At 49.4% G+C, this 12,660-nt stretch overlaps 1 protein-coding gene across 2 annotated transcripts; it reads left to right on the top strand.

The window, feature by feature from the left end:
• The first annotated feature begins 1,847 nt into the window (after positions 1 to 1,847).
• LOC142371884 (uncharacterized) lies at positions 1,848 to 11,387 on the top strand. 2 transcript variants are annotated; one of them, XM_075454627.1, is made up of 3 exons: positions 1,848 to 1,922; positions 7,141 to 7,809; positions 9,374 to 11,387. In XM_075454627.1, the coding sequence occupies exons 2-3, from the start codon at positions 7,366 to 7,368 to the stop codon at positions 10,478 to 10,480; spliced, it is 1,551 nt and encodes a 516-aa protein (XP_075310742.1). In that variant the 5' UTR covers positions 1,848 to 1,922; positions 7,141 to 7,365; the 3' UTR covers positions 10,481 to 11,387. The 2 variants fall into 2 exon arrangements, with proteins under 2 accessions (XP_075310742.1, XP_075310741.1); XM_075454626.1 differs by lacking the exon at positions 1,848 to 1,922 and adding an exon at positions 1,931 to 2,110.
• The last annotated feature ends 1,273 nt before the right edge of the window (positions 11,388 to 12,660 follow it).

Genomic DNA, 12,660 nt, shown 5'->3' with positions numbered 1-12,660 from the left:
ATATCGATATTTCGTTTCCCAAAAAAGTATCGTTTTTTGTTTTTTTTAAGCTTTAAAGTGAATATCTGCAGATGTTTCCATGGTAACAGTTGCAGATATTCACTGAAACATGTTCCAACATGAACATAAACCCAGAATCTGAGGCAGAACCAGAGTTAGTTCAGTTCTGAGCAACTTTAAAGTGAATATCTGCTCTGAGCTCCTTAAGTTTTCAGCTAACAGCTCTTTGGGAATCACCTTGTTGCTGCAGAAATCCTGTTTTCTGTCTGTCACACTGTGTTATCTTTGCTGTTTTTCACACATGCAGCTAAAGAAATGGGAACAAATCTTAATTCCAGTCTAAAACCCACAAAGAGCTTCTAGATTATTCATTTCTGGTGGCATAAAACACTTTAATCATTTCATTTATATGAATTGTTCCATAATTAGTCATTAGATTATATCTTATATTCCTTTTTTTAGCTTTAAATTGAATCTTATTTACTTTTTCTTGACGTTGAATAACATATAATTCTTATTATTGTCTGTTTTTTTCCTACTTTTCTACTTTTAGACGTGATAACGTTCATTATTTTGGGATTAGGATTTTTTTTAACTGAATTTCTTATATTAATTTGACTCTTTTGGTAACTGAAAGCAGTTTTAACGTAAATGTACAAAAAAGTTGAAACTATGAAGCTGTTTTTCACAGATGCAGCTAAAGAAATGGGAACAAATGATGTGTCTCTGTGACAGGCTGCTGGGAACAAAGTGCCTAAAGATCCAGTTTAAAATGTGGACACAACACTGGTTCATCCCTTGAGTTAGGAGCCTTTTTCCTGCCTGAATGGTTCACAGCTCAGAGTTAAGTGGCTTAACAAAGAAAAAACACATTCCTCTGAAGATGCTCAGGTACAAGGACTGGGCTGAAGATGAGGGAAGAAGCAGAAAATGTTTAAAGAGAAACTCTGAGAGAGCTTCAGGAAGCTGCAGAACTGTTCATGTCTGTATATATATTATATAATTTTATATATATAATTCGTATATTTATATATTGTATATATATACAATTGTATATTTTTTGGGTCTATTTTTTCATGTTTTCAGAAAACAGTAAAATGATAAAAAAAAAAAAAAATCTGTTAAATGCATCTTGTTTTAAATTTTAAAATATTTTAAATTTAAAAATAAAATTCAAATGTTATTTTTTTTAACAAACTTGTTTAGTTCCTCTTGTAAATATGAATCTTATATTTATGACTTTAACGTGCACGGCACGCGCCCCTCATTTAAGTCTTAACTCCGTTCATGTATATATATTTATATATTATACAATTATATATATAATATATAGATATTTTTTGTGTCTTTTTTCATATTTTCAGAAAACAGAGTAAAATGATAACAAATATTTTGTTAAATGCATCTTGTTTTAAATTTTAAAATATTTTAAATTCTGAAATTAAATTCAAATGTTATTATTTTTTTTTACCAACAACTTGTTTTGTTCCTCTTGTATATATTAATCTTATATTTATGACTTTAACGTGCACGCGCCCCTCATTTAAATCTTTTAACTTCTTTTGACGCACTGAGTGACTCTCGACGCGCTGACGTCAGATAATTGCCTCTTACCCGCGCTGACCCTGCTCAGCGGGGCGCGTGGCGCTCCTCATTCATTCATTAATTCATATTAGTAAACTGGCACGTGCAGGCCGAAGAATAGAAGCGCGCGGGGATCAAAAGGTGAGCGCGAGATGACGGCGGTGCTGGTTCTGTAACAGAGTGACGGGCGCGTACCCGCTCAGCGCGCGCACACAGACAGTTGTGCCCACCTACTACTACCGTTGTCATGGTTACCCGTTCAGGCGGGTACCTGGGTGTGTGTGTGCACGAGCGTGCGGGGAGGGAAGGAAGCGAGAGGAAGGACGGAGGAAAGGAAGGTAAGAAGGAAGGAGGGAGGGAGCGGAATCAGTCCGTGATAGAGGGGAGGAGAGGAGGAGAGGCGGCGGGTTGTTCTGCCGAGGTGGACGTGGCGGGTCCGGCGGAGTTTTAGCTACAAGTGACGGGCAGCGGAGCCGCGCCGAGCCGAAGCGGAGCACCAGCCGACCATGAGCCGGACCACCCGCAGGTAACCAGCCGCCGCTGCCGGCCGCCTGATCGGTGCTTTCTGCCGGCGGTCCTCCGCCGCCGCGCTCCGCTATGTTTCCCCTCATTTTAACGGGGCTGCCGGACACTTAATGACCGAGAGAGCCGCCGCCGCGGCGGGGCTCTTTTGTGCGGAGGTGTCAGCCGCTCCCCGCTGCGCGCAGGCGGCGTGTTAAAAACAGAAAGAGTCCGGGGCCGCGGAGGAGGCTGCCCCCCTCCCCCGCTGCCGCTGCCTCCCCGCCTCACTCTCACTTTCTCCCCCTGCTAACAACCAGCTAGCGCCGCTACTTAGCTTCTGACGCTTCTGATAAACAAGATGGCCACTGGCTAGCTGCTAGCTGCTAAGCTAGCTTTAGACATGGCAGCCTGCCCCGTCTTTGTACGAAGCTGCGCGGAGCGTCTTCCTCCTCCGCGGGCAGCGCTTTTCTCCCGGACTGACTGAAAGTAGTGCGCCGGACGCGCAGCGAGCGAGCTGCCAAACGTAAAGAAATCAGCGCGAGCTGCGTGTCGCGGCTCCAGGTAGCACGGGGGACAGGTAACGGTCACAGCAGCGGCAGCCGCCGCGTGAACCCACTGCCGTGCGTTTTATCTCACTGCAGGCGCGTGCACGTCAGCTGCAAACTTTCTATAGGAGCGTGCGTGTGTGCGGCGGCCTCCTGCACGCGCACAGCTGCAGCTCGGTGTGTTCTGAACAGAAGCCTAAGCCTCAGAAACATGATGACATCACACAGCTAGTGACGTCACAGAACGTCACAGGCAGGTGGGGGGCCCCTCATGTACAGGCCCCTGATCACAGACAGGTGGGGGGGCCCTCAAGTACAGGCCCCAGGTGGGGGTGGCCCTCATGTACAGGCCCCTGATCACAGGCAGGTGGGGGGGCTCTCATGTACAGGCCACAGGTGGGGGGGCCCCTCATGTACAGGCCCCTGATCACAGACAGGTGGGGGGGCTCTCATGTACAGGCCACAGGTGGGGGGGCCCCTCATGTACAGGCCCCTGATCACAGGCAGGTGGGGGGGGCCCTCAAGTACAGGCCCCTGATCACAGGCAGGTGGGGGGGGCCCTCAAGTACAGGCCCCTGATCAAAGGCAGGTGGGGGGGCTCTCATGTACAGGCCCCTGATCACAGGCAGGTGGGGGGGCTCTCATGTACAGGCCCCTGATCACAGGCAGGTGGGGGGGCCCCTCATGTACAGGCCCCTGATCACAGGCAGGTGGGGGGGCTCTCATGTACAGGCCCCTGATCACAGGCAGGTGGGGGGGCCCCTCATGTACAGGCCCCTGATCACAGGCAGGTGGGGGGGGCCCTCAAGTACAGGCCCCTGGTGGGGGGCCCCTCATGTACAGGCCCCTGATCACAGGCAGGTGGGGGGGCTCTCATGTACAGGCCCCTGATCACAGGCAGGTGGGGGGGCTCTCATGTACAGGCCCCTGATCAAAGGCAGGTGGGGGGGCCCCTCATGTACAGGCCCCTGATCAAAGGCAGGTGGGGGGGCCCTCAAGTACAGGCCCCTGATCACAGGCAGGTGGGGGGGCCCCTCATGTACAGGCCCCTGATCACAGGCAGGTGGGGGGGCCCTCAAGTACAGGCCCCTGATCACAGGCAGGTGGGGGGGCCCTCAAGTACAGGCCCCTGATCACAGGCAGGTGGGGGGGCCCCTCATGTACAGGCCCCTGATCACAGGCAGGTGGGGGGGCCCTCAAGTACAGGCCCCTGATCACAGGCAGGTGGGGGGGCCCCTCATGTACAGGCCCCTGATCACAGACAGGTGGGGGGGCCCCTCATGTACAGGCCCCTGATCACAGACAGGTGGGGGGGCCCCTCATGTACAGGCCCCTGATCACAGGCAGGTGGGGGGGCCCTCAAGTACAGGCCCCTGATCACAGGCAGGTGGGGAGGCCCCTCATGTACAGGCCCCTGATCACAGGCAGGTGGGGGGGCCCCTCATGTACAGGCCCCTGATCACAGGCAGGTGGGGGGCCCCTCATGTACAGGCCCCTGATCACAGGCAGGTGGGGGGCCCCTCATGTACAGGCCCCTGATCACAGACAGGTGGGGGGCCCCTCATGTACAGGCCCCAGGTGGGGGGCCCCTCATGTACAGGCCCCTGATCACAGGCAGGTGGGGGGCCCCTGATACAGTTCATGTTGCTGCAGGACTTTTAGTGTGTTGAGTTTTCTTTGTTTGTTTGTTATGAATATTAGATTTTAATATTATCGGTTTCATATATGATACTGAAAGCTGCTGCAAGAGAATGAAACAACAGCAAATTCCCTAACGACATCTTTGCTGTCATTTATTGTCTCTTTGCTGTCATTTATTGTCTCTTGTCTCTTTGCTGTCATTTCGTGTTTCTTTGCTGTCATTTATTGTCTCTTTGCTGTTATTTCGTGTCTTTGCTGTCATTTCATTCCTTTGCTGTCATTTCGTGTCTCTTTGCTGTCATTTCGTGTTTCTTTGCTGTCATTTCGTGTCTCTGTGCTGTCATTTCGTGTCTCTTTGCTGTCATTTATTGTCTCTTTGCTGTCATTTCGTGTCTCTGTGCTGTCATTTCGTGTTTCTTTGCTGTCATTTCGTGTCTCTCTGCGGTCATTTCGTGTTTCTTTGCGGTCATTTCGTGTTTCTTTGCTGTCATTTCGTGTCTCTTTGCTGTCATTTCGTGTTTCTTTGCGGTCATTTCGTGTTTCTTTGCTGTCATTTCGTGTCTCTTTGCTGTCATTTATTGTCTCTTTGCTGTCATTTATTGTCTCTTTGCTGTCATTTCGTGTCTCTGTGCTGTCATTTCGTGTTTCTTTGCTGTCATTTCGTGTCTCTCTGCGGTCATTTCGTGTTTCTTTGCGGTCATTTCGTGTTTCTTTGCTGTCATTTCGTGTCTCTTTGCTGTCATTTCGTGTTTCTTTGCGGTCATTTCGTGTTTCTTTGCGGTCATTTCGTGTCTCTTTGCTGTCATTTATTGTCTCTTTGCTGTTATTTCGTGTCTTTGCTGTCATTTCATTCCTTTGCTGTCATTTCGTGTTTCTTTGCTGTCATTTCGTGTCTCTCTGCGGTCATTTCGTGTCTGTTTGCTGTCATTTCGTGTCTCTTTGCTGTCATTTTGTGTTTCTTTGCGGTCATTTCGTGTCTCTTTGCTGTCATTTTGTGTCTCTTTGCTGTCATTTCGTGTCTGTTTGCTGTCATTTTGTGTCTCTTTGCTGTCATTTCGTGTCTGTTTGCGGTCATTTCGTGTCTCTTTGCTGTCATTTTGTGTCTCTCTGCGGTCATTTCGTGTCTCTTTGCTGTCATTTCGTATCTCTTTGCTGTCATTTCGTGTCTCTTTGCTGTCATTTCGTGTCTCTTGGCTGTCATTTCGTGTCTCTTTGCTGTCATTTCGTGTCTCTGTGGTCATTTCGTGTCTCTTTGCTGCCATTTCGTGTCTCTCTGCTGTCATTTCGTGTTACTTTGCTGTCATTTCGTGTCTCTTTGCTGTCATTTAGTGTCTCTGTGCTGTCATTTCGTGTCTCTGTGCGGTCATTTCGTGTTACTTTGCTGTCATGTGTTTCTTTGCGGTCATTTCGTGTCTCTGCGGTCATTTCGTGTTACTTTGCTGTCATGTGTTTCTTTGCTGTCATTTCGTGTCTTTGTGGTTATTTCGTGTCTCTTTGCTGTCATTTTGTGTCTCTTTGCTGTCATTTCGTGTCTCTGCTTTCATTTCGTGTCTCTTTGCTGTCATTTCGTTACTCTTTGCTGTCATTTCGTGTCTCTTTGCTGTCATTTTGTGTCTCTTTGCTGTCATTTCGTGTCTCTTTGCGATTATTTCGTGTCTCTTTGCGGTCATTTCGTGTCTCTTTGCTGTCAGCATTTTGTCTCTCTTTGCGGTCATTTCGTGTGTCTTTGCTGTCAGCATTTTGTCTCTCTTTGCTGTCATTTTGTGTCTCTTTGCTGTCATTTCGTGTCTCTTTGCGGTTATTTCGTGTCTCTTTGCTGTCAGCATTTCGTGTCTCTTTTTGGTCATTTTGTGTCTCTTTGCTGTCATTTCGTGTCTCTTTCCTGTCATTTCGTGCCTCTTTGCTGTCATTTCGTGTCTCTTTGCTGTCATTTCGTGTCTGTGCTTTCATTTCGTGCCTCTTTGCTGTCATTTCGTGACTCTTTGCGGTCATTTTGTGTCTCTTTGCTGTCATTTCGTGTCTCTTTGCTGTCATTTCGTGTCTCTTTGCTGTCATTTCGTGTCTGCTTTCATTTCGTGCCTCTTTGCTGTCATTTCGTGACTCTTTGCTGTCATTTCGTGTCTGCTTTCATTTCGTGCCTCTTTGCTGTCATTTTGTGTCTCTTTGCTGTCATTTCGTGTCTCTTTTCTGTCATTTCGTGTTTCTTTGCTGTCATTTCGTGTCTCTTTGCTGTCATTTCGTGTCTCTTTGCTGTCATTTCGTGTCTCTTTGCTGCCATTTCGTGTCTCTTTGCTGTCATTTCGTGTCTCTTTGCTGTCATTTCGTGTCTCTTTGCTGTCATTTCGTGTCTCTTTGCTGTCATTTAGCATCTCTCTATGCTTTCATTTCGTGTCTCTTTGCTGTCATTTCGTGTCTCTTTGTGGTCATTTTGTGTCTCTTTGTGGTCATTTTGTGTCTCTTTGTGGTCATTTTGTGTCTCTTTGCTGTCATTTTGTGTCTCTTTGTTATCATTTCGTGTCTATGTTTCTCTGGTGTAGTTTTATGTGTTTTTACTGTCTAATCAGCACTTCTCTGTAAAAAAAAAAAAAAGATTCATGATCACTTCATACAGAAACTTTGGCCTTGACCCGGTAGACTTGTTCATCGGTCCTCAGAACCCGGGTTTCGGTCAGGAAGTGACCATATAACGTTAGCATCAGTGCTAACTGATCAGTGAGCTATCGGTGGATTGGTTGATCCACAGGAACCACGATTTGATGACGATGTTTCGGCTAAATGAACTCGGCGCCATGTTGGTGTTTGGGGACCGTGGGGGGGGGTTTGAATGTGATCAGCTGGTCGTCATGTGACTCATCTGTTGTGTGTGCAGGCTGGTCCTGGTCAGGTGTGGCTGCTGACCTCACCGGCGCCGTTGGATTCCCGGCGGAGGCTCTCAGGAACCGGGGGAGGCGCTGAGAAGGAGTGGAGGAGGAAGAGAGGAGGAGGAGAGGAGGAGGAGAGGAGGAGGAGAGGAAGAAGGTGGCTGTTGTAACCTCAGCGATACTTGAGGCGTAGAAACGGAGTGTGGTGAGGAGGATTAGCTCCGCCCCTCACCATGACGGACTTGGAGGCCGAGTGCCTGAGCCTCGGCCTGCCACCGGAGTGCAGCTCCCCTCCCCCGCCGCTGGACCCCGCCGGCTCGGTGCCGGCGCCCACCCTGGCCCTCCTCTCCTCGGACTGCCCCACGCCCACGCTCAGCTCGCTGGCGGCGGAGGTCGCCGAGCCGCTGGTGATGCTGCCGTGCGTGAAGAGCGAGCCGGAGGACGGCGACCTGGAGCCCATCCGGACCGTCGACCTGTCGGAGATCCAGCCGCTGTCCACCGCCGAGCTGGGCCACGAGCAGATCAAGATGGAGATCAGCGGCCTCGACTACATCAAGTCGGAGCATCACGGTCACCACGGCAACCACCACCTGGGCCCATTTCACCACAGCGACGTCGGCGAGCTGGACTACAAGTCGCACTACGAGCCCAGCTCTGTGTTCGACTACATCTCCCAGGTAACGGAACCAGAACCAGGAGTTCTGTTTGCATCCAGCTGCATCATCACAGCTGGAATCATTTAGCCGTCTGATCATGTGACATAAAGCTATGGAGCACTGAAGCTGCAAACATTTAGATAAATATAGGAAGATAAATTACGTGAAAGTAATTTAATAAAATGTTAAATAAACACTCCTAAAGTTATTTATTTACTCTGCTGCTCAGTTTTTAATTTCATTTCATTTAAACTTTCCACAACGCTGTAATGATCTATTTATTACCTCCAAATTTTTTATTTCTTTATTTTTATTTCACGATTAATTTTTTTACTTTAGATTTTTGTAATTTGTTTTCTTTTGCACATTAAAGCAGAAATGTATAAACAGAGAAATATCTGTAAATTATATAGATTATAAAGATAGACTTTTGAAGTCAAAATAAAATGAAGAAATAAATCATTTGGCTGAAATAAATGGATCAACATGATGGAAAGTATCACAGAAGTTTAGGTTAAATACAAATAAAATTTAAATTTGAGCAACAAAGTAAACAAACGGTAAAACAAGTTGAAATTAAAGCAGAATTAAATTCTATTGAATTATTTTTGCACAAATGTTTTTTTTAAATTGAATTTCAGTTACTTATATCATCATATAAACTTATTTATTTAGTCATTTATTTATTTCAGATTATGGCCTTTTCAGTTCTCCATGTAGTAACTGTTAGCGTCACTTTGTGTCGTCATGGCCCCTGGGGCTAAGAAACTTATTTCTGCTGTTGATCTGCCGTCCTTTTAGAGTCCCGTATCTCTTTGTTATCCCTACATTCAGGCTCAGTTCAGGCTCAGTTCAGGCTCAGTTCAGGCTCAGTTCAGGCTCAGTTCAGGCTCAGTTCAGGCTCAGTTCAGGCTCAGTTCAGGCGAACTATCCCTTTAAGGACTTTTTGGCAAACAGTAACGTGTCCATCCTGTTCCTGTGCTAACTAGCATTTAGCATGTAGCAGCGTAGCCTCTGTGTTTCTGTGGCTAACTAGTTGTTAGCATGTAGCAGTGTAGCTTCTGTGTTTCTGTGGCTAACTAGTTGTTAGCATGTAGCAGTGTAGCCTCTGTGTTTCTGTGGCTAACTAGTTGTTAGCATGTAGCAGTGTAGTTTCTGTGGCTAACTAGTTGTTAGCATGTAGCAGCGTAACCTCTGTGTTTCTGTGGCTAACTAGCGGTTAGCATGTAGCAGCGTAGCCTCTGTGTTTCTGTGGCTAACTAGCGGTTAGCATGTAGCAGCGTAGCCTCTGTGTTTCTGTGGCTAACTAGCGGTTAGCATGTAGCAGCGTAGCCTCTGTGTTTCTGTGGCTAACTAGCGGTTAGCATGTAGCAGCGTAGCCTCTGTGTTTCTGTGGCTAACTAGCGGTTAGCATGTAGCAGCGTAGCCTCTGTGTTTCTGTGGCTAACTAGCGGTTAGCATGTAGCAGCGTATGTATGTATGTATCCTGGCTTCCTCTCGATATGAAGCAGGGACTGTACTCGGACCTCCGGTCCGACCCACTGAAGCGTTCTCAGAAACGACGGCGGCTGTTTTCTCGTTGCAGGTCACGGACACTCTGGAGTACATCAAGTCGGACCACCACGTGGACCTGCAGTGCTACTACACCACCGGGCTGAGCGCGCTCAAGTCCGAGTACCCCGACTCCCACGCCATGTCGGCCCACCTGCAGCACAACGGCCTGGAGTCCATCCACATGGCCGAGCTGCGCACGGAGCTCAACAAGCTGCGGCCCGACGGCCTGCTGATGGACGGCATGGCCAAGGGGGACCCCGAGTTCGGGGGGGCGCTGTACGAGCTGCAGGCCGCCGAGGAGGGCAAGGCCTCCGGGGAGGCGGCGGCGGGCGGCGGCCTCATCATCACGACCAAAACTCAGAACCCGACGGTGAGGAAGCCGCGCAACATGCAGGGCGAGAAGCCGTTCTCCTGCACGCAGTGCGGCAAGAACTTCAGCACGCTGGGGAACCTGAAGACGCACCAGCGCATCCACACCGGCGAGCGGCCCTACACCTGCTCGCAGTGCGGCAAGAGCTTCGGCCAGGCCGGCAACCTGAAGCGCCACCAGCTGATCCACACGGGCCAGAAGCCCTACGTGTGCGCCCACTGCCCCAAGGGCTTCACCAAGGCCGACGACCTGCGCTCGCACCAACGGCTGCACACCGGCGAGCGCCCCTTCATCTGCGCCACCTGCGGCAAGAGCTTCGGCCAATCCAAGGAGCTGAAGGCGCACCAGCTGAGCCACACGGGCGAGCGCCCGTTCTGCTGCCAGCACTGCGGCAAGAGCTTCTCCAAGGAGACGAGCTACCGCAACCACATCCAGATCCACACCGGCGAGAAGCCCTTCACCTGCTCGCAGTGCGGCAAGACTTTCAGCAACTCGGGCGTCCTGAAGACCCACGAGAAGATCCACTCGGGCGAGCGGCCGTTCGGCTGCACGCAGTGCGGCAAGAGCTTCGGCCGCCTTGGCCACCTGAAGGCGCACCAGCAGATCCACACGGGCGAGCGGCCGTACGCCTGCCCGCGCTGCGCCAAGACTTTCAGCCAGTCGGGCCACCTCAAGGCGCACGAGCTGATCCACAAGCGCGAGCGGACGGACACGGCGAGCACCAGCAGCGACGGCGGCAGCAGCGCCGTGGGCAGCGACAGCAGCTAAGGGCCGCCGCTGCCGCCGACCCCTTTAACCTCCCGGAGAAACAAAGTATTATTCCTCTTTTTTATAAATACTATATCAAAGTTTTCTTTATGAGTTTTCTTACATTTTCATACCTTTTGTGCTCTTTTACATCCGATCTGTGGGCAGAATGAACCGGCTGACTTATGCAAGCGTCCGTGTGTGTGCGTCGTAAACGTGTGCGTCTGCGGGGGGCCGGAGGTCATCCCAGAACCGGACCCGGTGCGGTCCAGAACCAGAACCAGGACTTATTTTTGGAGTACTTATGATACACAAGCACAAATGTTTCCGTGACCAACTTTTTCTACTTCCTGTTTTTTACTGAACCGACCAGCAGCTCCTCACCGACGTCGACCCGGTTTCACCGAAGGCGTCCGCCCGGTTCGCGGCTCCGATGACGTAGACCCCCCCTTCCCCCCCCCTCGTCGTACCGGTGGGGATCGCCACTTCGCCGGTAGAGACGATAAAACCGTTAAAACGATTTGTTAAATCCTCCGATCGGTTCCGGTGAACGGGTCCAGCTTCAGGTACCTCTGTTTTCTAAGTACTTGAGTACTGGTGAGTACTGGTGAGTACTGGTGAGTACTGGTGAGTACTGGTGAGTACTCGCAGACTGTTAGGCGCTCCGGTCGGTCGGACACAGCAGATGATAATCAGGCGTTCCTTTTAGTTCCGTAGCAGATGGAAACCGTTCGTTGGGCTCCGAAGGACCAAACCCAGCACAAAGGAACCCAACTCCCCCCGTGCCCCCCCACCCTAACCCACCCCCCCAACCCAGATCGCTCACTGTGTACAAATCTATTGATTATGTCATTCCTATAAAATGTAATAAAAGACAAAGTGATGCAGCATCTTGTACTGGAGAAGTTATTAAAGAAACTGACACGTCCGGGTTTTTGGGTTTTTCTGTTCTGTTTGTGTTGGATCTTTGTTTTTTTTATCAGGAAATGTGTCCGGGGACCGGAAACAACCCGGAACCCGTCTGGAAGAACAGAACCGGTCCGTGAGCAGTTAGCCTGGAAGAACAGAACCCGTCTGTGAGCAGTTAGCCTGGAAGAACAGAACCGGTCCGTGAGCAGTTAGCCTGGAAGAACAGAACCCGTCTGTGAGCAGTTAGCCTGGAAGAACAGAACCGGTCCGTGAGCAGTTAGCCTGGAAGAACAGAACCCGTCCGTGAGCAGTTAGCCTGGAAGAACAGAACCCGTCCGTGAGCAGTTAGCCTGGAAGAACAGAACCCGTCCGTGAGCAGTTAGCCTGGAAGAACAGAACCGGTCCGTGAGCAGTTAGCCTGGAAGAACAGAAACCGTCCGTGAGCAGTTAGCCTGGAAGAACAGAACCCGTCCGTGAGCAGTTAGCCTGGAAGAACAGAACCCGTCCGTGAGCAGTTAGCCTGGAAGAACAGAACCCGTCCGTGAGCAGTTAGCCTGGAAGAACAGAACCCGTCCGTGAGCAGTTAGCCTGGAAGAACAGAACCCGTCCGTGAGCAGTTAGCCTGGAAGAACAGAACCGGTCCATCAGCAGTTAGCCTGGAAGAACAGAACCCGTCCGTGAGCAGTTAGCCTGGAAGAACAGAACCCGTCCATCAGCAGTTAGCCTGGAAGAACAGAACCCGTCCGTGAGCAGTTAGCCTGGAAGAACAGAACCCGTCCATCAGCAGTTAGCCTGGAAGAACAGAACCCGTCCGTGAGCAGTTAGCCTGGAAGAACAGAACCGGCCCACTCGTGAACGAGGTGTTTTTCTGTAGAAATAAGAAGACAAAAAACGTTTAATAAACATTAATACACAGAAATGAAGATGATTAGCTGAAAGTAAGTTTTACAACTGATGTTTTTTTGTTTGGTTACAGAAAACTGAGGAACAGCATCATGTTTGAGCGAGCTAGCACCGTGACGAGCTTACATTTAGCACACTGGGTTAGCCAGTTAGCTAGCTGATGTGTGAATACATTTAGATTTAAACTTTAACACTACAGATCAGATGTTTACATTTAGCACACTGGGTTAGCCAGTTAGCTAGCTGATGTGTGAATACATTTAGATTTAAACTTTAACACTACAGATCAGATGTTTACATTTAGCACACTGGGTTAGCCAGTTAGCTAGCTGCTGTGTGAATACATTTAGATTTAAACTTTAACACCACAGATCAGATGTTTACATTTA

The sequence above is a fragment of the Odontesthes bonariensis genome, chromosome 21 (genome assembly GCF_027942865.1).
Source record: "Odontesthes bonariensis isolate fOdoBon6 chromosome 21, fOdoBon6.hap1, whole genome shotgun sequence".
In the NCBI taxonomy this organism is placed as follows: Eukaryota; Metazoa; Chordata; class Actinopteri; order Atheriniformes; family Atherinopsidae; genus Odontesthes; species Odontesthes bonariensis.
The sequence above is the reverse complement of the archived record's forward strand: the minus strand, read 5'-3'. Positions and strand labels throughout refer to the sequence as shown.